The following is a 12,112-nucleotide window of genomic DNA, read 5'->3' on the forward strand; positions in this document are numbered from 1 at the left end:
TTTCCTGTCCTTAATTGTTTCCCATATTTATATGCCTGCATCTCATCAGGTATTTGGAAAGCTCATCTCTGGAGATGCTGAGCCCACACCGGAACAAGAGGAGAAAGCACTATTGTCATCACCTGAAGGAGAGGAAAAAGTATACAATGTATTTATTTGTATTCTAAAAATATTATTTTCCTTTTTCAATTTCTTTGTCTTGTTCAGCAGTATAATGGTAGATACGTAAAATTAGTTGTTTTTTTCTTTAGTTAGAAGATACAGGAACTAGCCTAAAGAAACTCAACTATCTGTTAATGTATTTTCTAGCTAATTTTTAAAATAACAGCAAAATATGCTCTACACCTTGGTTCAGGTGGTAACACGTGACATTCACGTAGTCGTGCACCATGCTGCTCACCCGCAGTCAGCTTCTCCCTCCACTAGCTTAGCTTCCTAGTCCTGCTTTCTCCTTGAACCTTCTTTACAACTTCTTCCTCTACTAAACTTCATAATAATCTAGGTGGTTCTCATCTTAGCTTCTCCTTTGGTATATTGATTGATATACATGATGTGTCTCTTCTGCTAGGCCATATAAGCTCCTTGAAACCAAGTCATGCATGTATGATTTGTCCCTGCTGTAAGCACCATACAGCCAGTAAATTCTTAGTAAAGTAACTCTTCTTGAAATGTCTTCTAAAAGGCCATTGCTTTACTTATTTGATCTAAACTACAGTGCTGTGTCGGTAAAGGAACCTCATCCATTTCCAGAGAGAAATCAAATCTGACTACTCTCTCTGCTCTTTTGTTGTAGATGTTACTCAGAATCATCTTTGCAGCCATTTGAAAGATAATTTTAAGAATTTACTAATCTAGTCCTGTGTCTTCTTAAATCACCATTATCTAAATCATCACTATTTTTCTAGTCAATGGCAATAAAAAATTATAGAAATTATGGAAATTTCTTTCAACATCTTTTTGAGATAGTATTCAAATGCCTACAAGAGTTATATAACTACTTTTTAAATCACTGAATTGTAACAAATGTCAATTCTGTGCTAAACAATCATAAGAATACTAAACCTTCTTAGAACTTATAGTCTCTCCTTGGATGTGAACCTTCCACTTGCCCCCCAAAACACAGGTCAGCAAGGATGCCTACAGAGCATAAAATCAAGTTATTAAATATGTGGGAAAAATTGCATATGTCATAGGATTTCTGACTAAATAGAGGCTATGTGTCCTACAGTGGTCAAAGAAAGCTTCTTGGGGGCTGTTGGACTTGAAAGAAGTCTGAAAAAGAATGGATAAAAGTTAGATTAATAAAGTGGATATGAGTAAGGACTCACCGAAGACACTGGCCTTATTTGTAGGAAAGTGTACTGAGGAGTTAAGGTTGGATAGGAGTCCCCAGGTTTTATAGATTGTCAACAAATTGGTTGCTAGCCAAAAGGTTGAAAGTTCAAGTCCATCTAGAGGCACCTTGGAAAAAAGGCCTGGCAACCTACTTCCATAAAATCAACCTTTGAAAGCATTCTAGAACACAGTTCTACTATAACAAACTCTTAGAAGCATGTAGGCACATAATAGACACAATAAAGCTCACCCTCTATGTTTCTTCTTGTCATGCATTTCTTTGGTGATGGTGCTAGAGCAGATCAGGTTAGGACTACCATCATTTTAGAGTCTTATTAGAAATTAAAAAAAAAAAATCAAATGTTATTTACTTGACTTGGCCTTCTAACAACTGAATGTAAGATATGAAATAGATTCAATCAAAGTGACTCAGAATGATTAAAGAAATGCTTGAAAAGAGCATGCTTCTCTAGATTCTTAAGTTCTGAATGTTTGTTCTTTTTATAGTCACTTTGATCGAGGCTGATTTCTTCAAACTTTACCCTTCATTGTTGTTGACTTCAACTTAAATAAGTTCGCCTTGTAAAAATATCTGTGCGCTTACTCCTCGGGATGCTTTGAAATGTCAAATGAACAAATTTTACTTAAAGAGCCTGCCTCATTTCTTTTTGTTTTTTTACTTAAAGGCGACATCAGATGCTGACTTGAAAGAACATATGGTTGGAATCATATTCAGCAGAAGTAAACTGACAAACTTACAAAAACAGGTTAGTTCATAGCTGTTTCATTGTCTCCTTCAGTTTTGTTTTGTTTTTCATTCTGTTTTCTTTTTTCAGTGTACACTGCATGTTCCAAATTTATAGAAACTTTTTATGCTGCTTCTGTTATCAGTACCGCAGGATGAGAAATGAGTGCGCTGGCATATTTGCGTCACTTTTGAGATTTTGCTATCCACGTTAGCTTTCTTACCCTGCTGCTCTTTGTTATTTCTCATTTTCAGGTAGATTATTTTATTTTGTTATCAAATACCCAGCTCTATCAGATTGCATTTGCATTTTCTCTCTTCTTTCTTTCGCTACTTTTGTTTTGTTTGTTGTTGTTTGCCAAGCAAGTGGCGCTGCGGGTTAATGCAATGGACTGCAAGGTAGGTTTGAACCGCAAAGTCGGTGGTTCAAGCATACCAGGCATTCCACAGAGACCCTGTACAGGGGTTTTTTTTAAGTGTTTCATTGACTCAAATAATATCTCCATTCCACAGAGACCCTGTACTTCCATTTTTTTTTAAGTATTTCATTGACTCAGATAATATCTCGTCAGTGTGATTCATTTATATGTAATTTAAATTGTTGCCAATTGAATTGTGACTGCCCTTGATTATAAAACTCATTACATGTGGAAAAGTTAAAATGTGAGGGGGAAAAAAATGTTCCTCACAAGTAATAAAACATGGCAGTTGATTTTCATTTGATGTGCTTAACAACAGATATATATGCCTGTTGTAGTAATCTGTTCTTAAATAGTGTTTGATTTAAATATTCTGATATTTAATCTGAATGTTGCTTAATTAAGAAGATGGTTTCATGGAAAATTAATGGAGAGGAAGAGCATTATAGTCAACACCAACTTATACTCTTGTCTTGTTTTTAATAACTTGTTACTTGATGCTGTAGAAGAGAGTACAACTGCCTTCTTAGGTTTCCAAGGCTGCAGTGTTTACAGAAGTAGACTGAACATCCACGCTTTCACTTAGCAGCTGAGCTCTTAGCCACTGTGCCTACAGGATTTTGTTTTTTTTTTTTTTAACTTAGATTGTGAATTGAGTGAAGGTTTACAAACAAGATCACCAGCTTTACATTCAACAAGTTATACACTTTGTTTCATCTCAATGATGACAATCCCCTCCCTGCAACAACAGTTTTCCTTCTTCCTCCCTGAGACTCCCCATTTACATCTAATATTTCACAAATGAACAAAGCAAAAATATTTGATGTACATATACAAAACAAAAAATATATATTCATTTAAGTGTCCAAAGGGCATATTCTGCAAGCTAGTCTCTTGCCCATAGGCACACAGCTTATCTCAGGCAAGTTGGCCACCTGACTGACTCTCAACTGTAACCCCCAAGGACTAGGTCCATGCCCATAGGCTCAGGAGTTCACACATAAGATTAATGAAGACCAGCCAGCCCTTCTTCTCTCTCTTAACTCAAGGTCAGTGGGTGTCAGTAGAACTAGGACACACTCAGCCCATGTCTTCATTGCTGTATTTCCCCTACTTCCACTCACAAGTAGACCCAGGTAGTCACCATCGAGCATACTAGATTGCTCACACGTTCCCTTTGAGTTTCAGTTCTAGAAGGCAGTTTTCCCTGAGAGGCTACTTTTCTTGCCTTGATGCCTCCAAAACAAACAGCTTGCTTGATAGTCAAACAGCCAAACAATCTGATTTTTTTCTGCAGGTCTTTCTTTCAATAAGGATCTTTGTTCTCCCAGAAGTTCTGGGTTGGTCTATATGTCTTTTCAAGCGGGTATATCCCAACTTAGAAGGTTCTGGGTGGGGCTCTGGATTCCACCTAAGGCCCCATACTGTACATAGGCTTAACAGGGAAAATTCTAACTCCCTTTTTAGCAAATCCAGTCTGTTATTAGTTAAAATGGGCTTACAAGCTTTCTGTTATCATGATTCCCAATATTCATTTATTTATATCACACATAGATGTCTTTTATAATGGTATGCAGGAGAAACCAATATCCACAAGACCGTCAAACACAAATATTTTCCCCCTCCTTTACCCATTCAACCTATGTCTCAATCCATGTAGCTACTCACGAACACTGTTGTTCCAAGGTTGTGTATGAATCACGATTTACTTCTGTCCCATTGAGTCCATGCATACCTTCCTAACCTTCCCTTATCTTCATTGTTCATCTGCCACCCTCCCTCTTATTGTGTATTGCCCTCCCCCTCATTGTATAGTGCCCTCCCTGTTCCCCAAGCTAACATGTGTCTACCTTCTAGCCAGTGAATTACTCTCCCACTCCTGGTAACCATCAAAGAATGTTTCTTTTAGTTTGGAAACCTTTTCTTAAGCTTTTACAATAATGATCTCATACAATATTTGTCCTTTTGTGGTTGACTAATTTCAGTCAGCATAATGTTCTCCAGGTTCCATCCATGTTACAAGGTGTTTTGCAGATTCATCATTATTCTTCAACATTGCATATCAAAGTTTGCCTAACCAGTCTTCAATTGATGGGCACTTAGGCTCTTTCCATAGATCTTTCTACTGATGTCCTGGCTCATATTTCTTGTGGAGATATACAAGGGTGAATCAGGGTGAATCAAAAGTTATCCACACTCTGGCTGTACAGTTTATTTAAATTAAATTTTAGAAAGGTCAAATACATCATTTTTTTACATAATCTCTTTGCTTTTTAATACTTTGCCCATCTGTCAACAATCTTTTGTATACCCTTATTAAAAAGCGTTTCAAGCTAAGCTGTGAGCAATGGCCCCACTGTCTTCACGTATTCATCAGGCCGCTTTCAGGAGACCACACAGGTGAAAGTCTGATAGAGCAAGATCACAGGACTCTAGGGAGGATGCTTTAACACCTCAAAAGGAAGTTTTTGCTGAGTGTCAACAGTGGGCAGAGGTGTGAGGACGTGCATTGTGATACAAGATCACAACTTGTTTGGAGAGTCTGAGAGTGAATAGCAGAGTATGACATGGAAACATCCTCAAGCACTGACTAAGGAAAAGTTCAAAAGTCAACCATCAGCTGGAAAATTGATGCTTAAAATTTTCTGGGGTTCTCAAGGGCCAGTATTGGAACACTATCTGGAAAAGGTTCAACAATCAACAGATGCTCACTGAAGAGCTGAAGCCTAAACTTCAGATAAAGTGCAGAAGACTGCTATCCAAGGGTGTTGTGCTCTTGCATGACAATGCATGTCATCCATACACCTCTGCCCACATTGTTGACACTCTACAAAAAGTTTGTTTTTTGAAAGCAGACTTGAGTTGAGGATGGAGATTTACCTCTATGAAAAAGTGAAGACAGCAATTCATTCATGAATCACTGCTCAGCCTAAAATATTTTTATAAAGGAATATGAAAGCTTGTTTAGATGGACAAAGTGTATTGAAAAGGAAGGAGATTTTGTCAAAAAATGATGTACCTGTCCTTTATAAAAGTTGGTTAAAATAATTTCTACAGCCAGACTGTGGATAATTTTTAACTCACCCTTGTATACCAAGTAGAGGAATTGCTGAGTCATAAGGTATTTCTACTTTCAATTTTCTGAGGCAGCACCATACCATTTTCGAGAGTAGTTGAACCATTTTACAGTCCACCAGCAATGTTGGAGGGTCCCAGTCTCACCACACCCTCCCCAGTCTTTGTTTTGTTTTGTTTTAACTTAGCTGTTATTGCTGGTGTGAGATGCTATCTCATTGTTATTTTGATTGCATCTCTCTAATGGCTAATGGTCATAAACATTTCTTCATTGACATTGGCTGCCTGAATGTCTTCCTTGGTGTGAGGTGTCTGTTCATGCCATGAACCCATTTTTTAATTGGGTTGTTTTTATATTATAGAGGTGTTGTAGTTTCCTATAAATTTTAGCGATTAGTCCCTTGTGCTTTTTGGCATTTTAATAGGTACAGGCAATCAGTCTGTATTTTTTACGTTTTCTGTATTTTGTCTTTTGATAGGTATGTGCTCACATCGTCCAGGCTATTCGAATGGAGGCTACCAGAGTCCGTGAAGAATGGGAACATGCCATATCAAGCAAAGAAAATGCCAACTCACAGCCCAATGATGAAGATGCCTCATCGGATGCATACTGCTTTGAGTTGCTGTCGATGGTTTTAGCACTGAGTGGCTCTAATGTGGGTCGGCAGTATCTGGCTCAACAGTTAACTCTCCTTCAGGATCTCTTTTCACTGCTGCATACAGCCTCGCCAAGAGTCCAGAGACAGGTGACTGATCACACCTCTTACCTTTCACTTGAAGTGATACTTTCAACATAGTTTAAAATCACACTAGCAAAGAGAATCACCATTAGGGTGTCGATTTTGTTTTGTTATCTTTTGGACTCACTGCAATGAGTATATAAAAGAGTGAAATATGTTAACCCTTCCCTGTTGTGCTGTTGTAATAAAGAATATTCAGCCTACTAATTGTCACGATACTGTCAGCACTATATACAACTACTTGATCATGTGATTTCCTTTAGTCCTAACCAGATAAAAAGGCTTTGTTTACTCTTGTTTCCCTGGAGTGACAATGACCATTCTAGAAATTTAAAATCATGTCTAAATCATGTTTCTTCTGTTCTCAAAGCTTTGAAGGTCATAGAATGGTAGTAAGGTTCATTGGCAAAATGAAAACTTGAAAAAAATCCTTTTTTAAGGGATATCTTGCCTTTTATTTTTCTTACCAGGTGACCTCCTTACTAAGGCGAGTCTTGCCTGAAGTGACCCCTAGTCGGCTGGCCAGCATCATAGGAGTGAAATCCCTCCCCCCAGCAGATATCAGTGATATCATTCATTCAACAGAGAAAGGAGATTGGAATAAACTAGGTATCTTGGATATGTTTCTAGGATGCATTGCCAAAGCCCTCACCGTACAGCTAAAAGCCAAAGGAACCACCATCACTGGAACAGCTGGTACCACTGTAGGCAAAGGCGTTACAACAGTTACCCTTCCAATGATTTTTAATTCCAGGTTGGTCCTTGTCTGTTGTAGTACTAAAAGGAAACAGAGTCGGCTAGAGTTGAAAAATTAAGACATGATTTCAGATTCCACCTGTTTGCTTACTCATCTTATTGAATTTTAAAATAACTGCTGCATGTATAAAAGAGAATGTTTATAATACATATGTCGTTTCCAGTAAGTGTGGAAAGGAAAGTGTGCTGAATATATAATATTGGGATAATTGGAGAACCACATAAAGAAGAAATGTTGACCCCTGCCTCACACCATACACAAAAATAAACTTCAGATTACTTAAAGCTTCATATATATCATTTTAATAACTCTATGAGAACAAATTATAGAAGAATACATTTGTAATGCTTAACTTAGGAAGCCCTTCTGAATTGGAAAGTCATGGAAGAAAAGATTCACCTATTTGGCTACAAAAAAATGAAAGTTAATTGATAGAAAATACTTTTTATTTGTAAACATTTAACTTAGAAAAGATATTTAAGACCTATGTGGCAATGGTATAGTTGCCATAGATGACTGCAAGTCAGTGAGGAAAAGACACTCAACTGATTAAACAAAAAAGAAATAAATGAGCAGTCAGTTCACAGAAGAAAAATTCAAATGCCAACCAATAAACACATGAAAAGATACCTCAGAGAAATTTGAACTAAAACAACAGCAAAATATCTGATGCTTTGGCAACATTTTCAGGAAATAGACATTCTCATCTAACATAAATTGCTGTTGCCTTTTTTTATGTCAGTTTGATGACACTTCATAATATGTAAAATAAATGTGAATAATTTATCCCACCAATCCTACTTCTAAAATGTTTTCCCAAAAATATGTTGATATATGTGAACAGAGGTACATATGAAAGAATGTTGGTTCTTGAATTTTGTGTAACTGCAGAAAATTAGAGTCGCCTTGGTGTACCATGCCCTTCATAACAGGAATGGTAAGGCAAGCTATAGTCAGCTGTGCTTTGAAATACACATATATAAATCGGAACCTAAATTTTCATTTTTCTTCAGTCATCATGCAGCACTTAAAAGACAATAATATCTCTACATTTTCTATAAAAAGGAAACAATACATAATTGTTAAGTTAAAAAAAAAAAAAAAAGGTGGTCAAACAATGTATAGGAGTGAGAAAGAAAATAACATCTGCATGTTTCTAAACAAATTAATAGGAAAAGGTCTGGGACAATGCTGCTCAGAGCTCATACATGATAAAAACAAAACACCAGAATGTTCACCAATATATTGTTTCCTTTATATGGAAACTCTACTAGGAAAAACACAAAAACATCAATTGAATGAAACACTAGTTTGCTCAGTGATGCAGTTGAGATACATTCTGGTCCAAGCTTCTTATCTCTGTAGTTTGTGGATGTGCAGCTGATTGACAGCCTGTACTTTTGAATAGCATTATTCTTGAAGATAAGCTAAAAATAGTACAGAAACAGAACTACTTGAAAAGGAACACAAATCAGAATAACTATTCTTTTGGGACTGAAGAGAGTGATTATGGATAATGTTTTGATTAATGTTTTTCAAATGTTTTAATTGATTCAATCATTTAAAAAAGTAGAATGCTGCCCCCCCCCCAAATAAAGTATAGAAGAAAACTTGATACAAACTTTCATCCAGGAAAGAAAGAATACTACTTTTTTGAGAAAATTAATATTGATCTATATATAGTAGCATCAAATAAATACATCTTATTGGGAAACATTGAAATTCTACACTCTGAAATAACAGTTTTCACCATATTCCTTAGTAAGACCCATCACTGACAAATGCCCGTTTTCACTTTGTAGTTACATTCGACGGGGTGAAAGCCATTGGTGGATGAAGGGCTCAACTCCCCCACAGATCTCAGAGATCATCATTAGACTTATAAAGGATATGGCAGCCGTAAGTTCTGAATCTTCTTCTCAGTGATGTGCACTAGTAATCTGACTCATACCATAAGCAGTTTATTCTACTGAATTGATAGGCGGCCTACTGTGGTGTTACTTTGTTTTATTTAAAAGCTCCTATATGTGGCGCTGTGGGTTAATGCGCCAGACTGTGAAGCCATTTGAACTGCAAGGTCGGCAGTTCAAGCTCGCCAGCTGCTCCTTGGAAACCCATACTGGCTCGCTATGGGTCAGAACCAACTCGATGGCACTTCACAGCAACAACAATTAGTAGGGAAATAGAAGTCCTGGTGTGGCACTGTGGGTTAATGTGTCAGACTTCAAAGCTGTGTGAACTGCAAGGTTGGGGGTTCAAACTCACGGGCTCACTCGCTATAGGTCGGAACCGACTCAATGGCACTTAACAACATTAGTAGGGAAAGGAGCCCTAAGGGACAATGGGTTAAGCATTGAGCTGTTTACCAGAAGGTCCTTAATTTGAGCCCAACAGTCATCCTATGGAAGAATGTGGCAATCTGCTTCCGTGAAGATTTTCCAGCCTTGAAACCCTTTGGGACAGTTCTGCTCTGTCCTATGTGGTTACTATGAATCAAAATGGACTCAACCACAGTGGGTTTTGTTTTGCATTTTTGTTAGCACCAGAGTGGTACAAACAGGTAAGTGCTCATCTGCTAATCAGTAGGTTAGCCATTAGGTCCAGCCAGGATTCCTCTGAACAAACCCTAGGATCTACCTAAGAAAAATCAGCTACTGAAGACTCTGTGGCGCTCTGCTCTGCTCTGGCACACATGGGGTCACCATGAGTCCGAGTTGTTTTGAAGGCAACTTGTTTTTATTGTCAGTATGTTAACTATCTGCCACTCATCTGTCAGTTTGTCGTACTGTGGTAGCTGTGTGTTGTTGTGATACTAGAATATATGCCATCAGTATTTTAATACCACCAGGTATTCAGAGTGGTAGTGAACAGGCTTTATTGGAACTTGTAGACTAAGACACTAGGATGAAAGAAAGACAGACCACTTTTGAATGGTTCTTGTTAAGTAAGCAAACCTGTACAGGGTTTCTGAGGAGCAATTGGTGAGTTTGAACCACCGACCTTACAGTTCAAACCAACCCTGTGGTCCAGTGCTTATCATATAGTGCATGTTTAGCCACTGAAAACTTTATGAATAGTCATTGGAACATTATCAGATATAATCCCTGAAGATGAACGCATCAGGTTGCAAGGCCTCAAAGTAGAGTTGAGCTTAATGACGTGGATAAAGTAAAGCTTTCCGGACCTTCATTGGCAGATGGGGCATATGTTAACTGTTACATCATTTGTGTTTTCAATTAGTGATAGTGCATCCTTTATATTGTTGTTGTTTGTTGTTATGTGCCATGGAGTCAGTTCCAACTCATAGCGACCCTGTACAGGGTTTCCGAGGCTGTAAATCTTTATGGAAGCAGAAAGCCTCATCTTTGTCCTGAGGAACAGCTGGTAGTTTTGAACTGCTGACCTTAAGGTTCTCAGCCGAATTCGTAACCACTACGCTACCAGAGCTCCTTAAACAACATCAATTTCAAACTTTACTTTTAATTTCCCAGGAAATTACATATATAATACATAAATATTCCAAGATTTAAAACTAAAATAAAAAACACAGGGAGGAAGTGGGATTAACTGTTGTTACATAGAGGGGATTGCAATCATGGAGATGAAAAAAAGTATATGATTTGTTCAATGTAAAACTGATGATCTGCTCTGTAAACCTTCATTCACAATAAAAAGTTTAAAGAATAAAAAAAAGACTTTAAAACTTAAAAATAAGTTTTCCAGCCTGAAAGAGTAAAAGGACTCCTAAAAGTGATATTTTCTCAATCTCTTCTTTCTCATGTTTTATGGAGTCGTTAATCTTTGCTGTTTATGTCCTATGGACTCCTGGTGTGGTGCGGTAGGATAAACACTGGACTGTAAACCACAAGGTTGGCAGTTCAGACCCATCAGCTCTTCCTCAGAAACCCTACGCAGGGTTGCTGTGACTAGGAATCAACTTAATGGCATTTAGCAACTATCTTAAGATGTTTGGCTTGAGTGCTTGACTCTTAATAGTTGCTCCAAATATTAGTGTCCTTTTCATCTATGCCAGCAGTCTAACCTGAGGAGGGGAAGGTAAACTAAAGGCATTGCGAAGAAGGAGGGGATTTGGTTGCTACCTTAAAAGGTTGATAAAATGTGCATAATAGGAAGTGTGAAAATGTGCTGGAAAAACTATTAATTTCTATCACGTTTTTCAACAACATGGACATTTTCACAACCCTTGTGACAAGTAGACTTTCTCAGGGTACTGATTGGATAAAAATATTTAGAAACACCTACATTCTATAGTCGGGAACACAGTGTTTCCATAGGATTAACACTAGACTACGAACCACAAAGTTGGTGGTTCAAGCCTGCCAGCTGCTTTGCTGGAGAAAGATGAAGATTTTCTGCTCCTACAAGCTTTTTGGAAAGCCTGTACAGGGTCACTATGAGTCACAATCAACTCAACTGTATTTAACAACAACAACAGTCTATAGTAGTGAAAGTTAGCAAATAAATATACTTACTTTGAACCCATTTGTGCTCTTGGGATCCAGTAATACTCATCCAAAAACATAACAAGATTTCATAACCAAAATTTCTCAAGCACATACACCTTAGTACTTCTGTTAGGTTTTTTGGTTGAATCTAAGGAAATATCCATACTGTTAAGAAAAAGAAGTACTGAGGACGTGTTTGTTTTCTTTTAAGTCATCAGAATAGTAATTATTGAGTTGAATTTTTCATAGTATTATAAAGGATTTTTATTCCAAAAGTCTCTGCTTCTGCCCCTTGATACAAAATTCTATGGTCTTGCTGTAAAACAATAAGTCTTTCATTATTGTTTTCATAAGATGTGCTTTTGTTTAAGAGAACCAAACCTACTAATATGATAATATATTCTGCTACTTATTAAAATGTTCTTCCCTATTCAATAGGGTCATCTTTCAGAAGCTTGGTCACGAGTGACAAAAAATGCCATTGCAGAAACCATCATTGCCTTGACCAAGATGGAAGAAGAATTTAGGTCTCCGGTGAGATGCATTGCAACAACTAGGGTAGGTTTCCACCTCAC

At 37.4% G+C, this 12,112-nt stretch overlaps 1 protein-coding gene across 1 annotated transcript in view; it reads left to right on the forward strand.

Moving 5' to 3' along the window:
• The window catches only part of MYCBP2 (MYC binding protein 2, E3 ubiquitin protein ligase), a 365,677-nt gene that overhangs the window by 330,879 nt on the left and 22,686 nt on the right, over window positions 1-12,112 (forward strand). The window contains exons 68-73 of the mRNA XM_006832026.1: window positions 50-148; window positions 2,022-2,102; window positions 6,054-6,320; window positions 6,785-7,068; window positions 8,874-8,970; window positions 11,976-12,095. Of these exons, the coding sequence (XP_006832089.1) occupies window positions 50-148; window positions 2,022-2,102; window positions 6,054-6,320; window positions 6,785-7,068; window positions 8,874-8,970; window positions 11,976-12,095 (948 nt within the window). The remainder of the gene's footprint in view (window positions 1-49; window positions 149-2,021; window positions 2,103-6,053; window positions 6,321-6,784; window positions 7,069-8,873; window positions 8,971-11,975; window positions 12,096-12,112) is intronic.

The sequence above is a fragment of the Chrysochloris asiatica genome, unplaced genomic scaffold, assembly GCF_000296735.1.
Source record: "Chrysochloris asiatica unplaced genomic scaffold, ChrAsi1.0 scaffold00005, whole genome shotgun sequence".
Taxonomy (NCBI): domain Eukaryota; kingdom Metazoa; phylum Chordata; class Mammalia; order Afrosoricida; family Chrysochloridae; genus Chrysochloris; species Chrysochloris asiatica.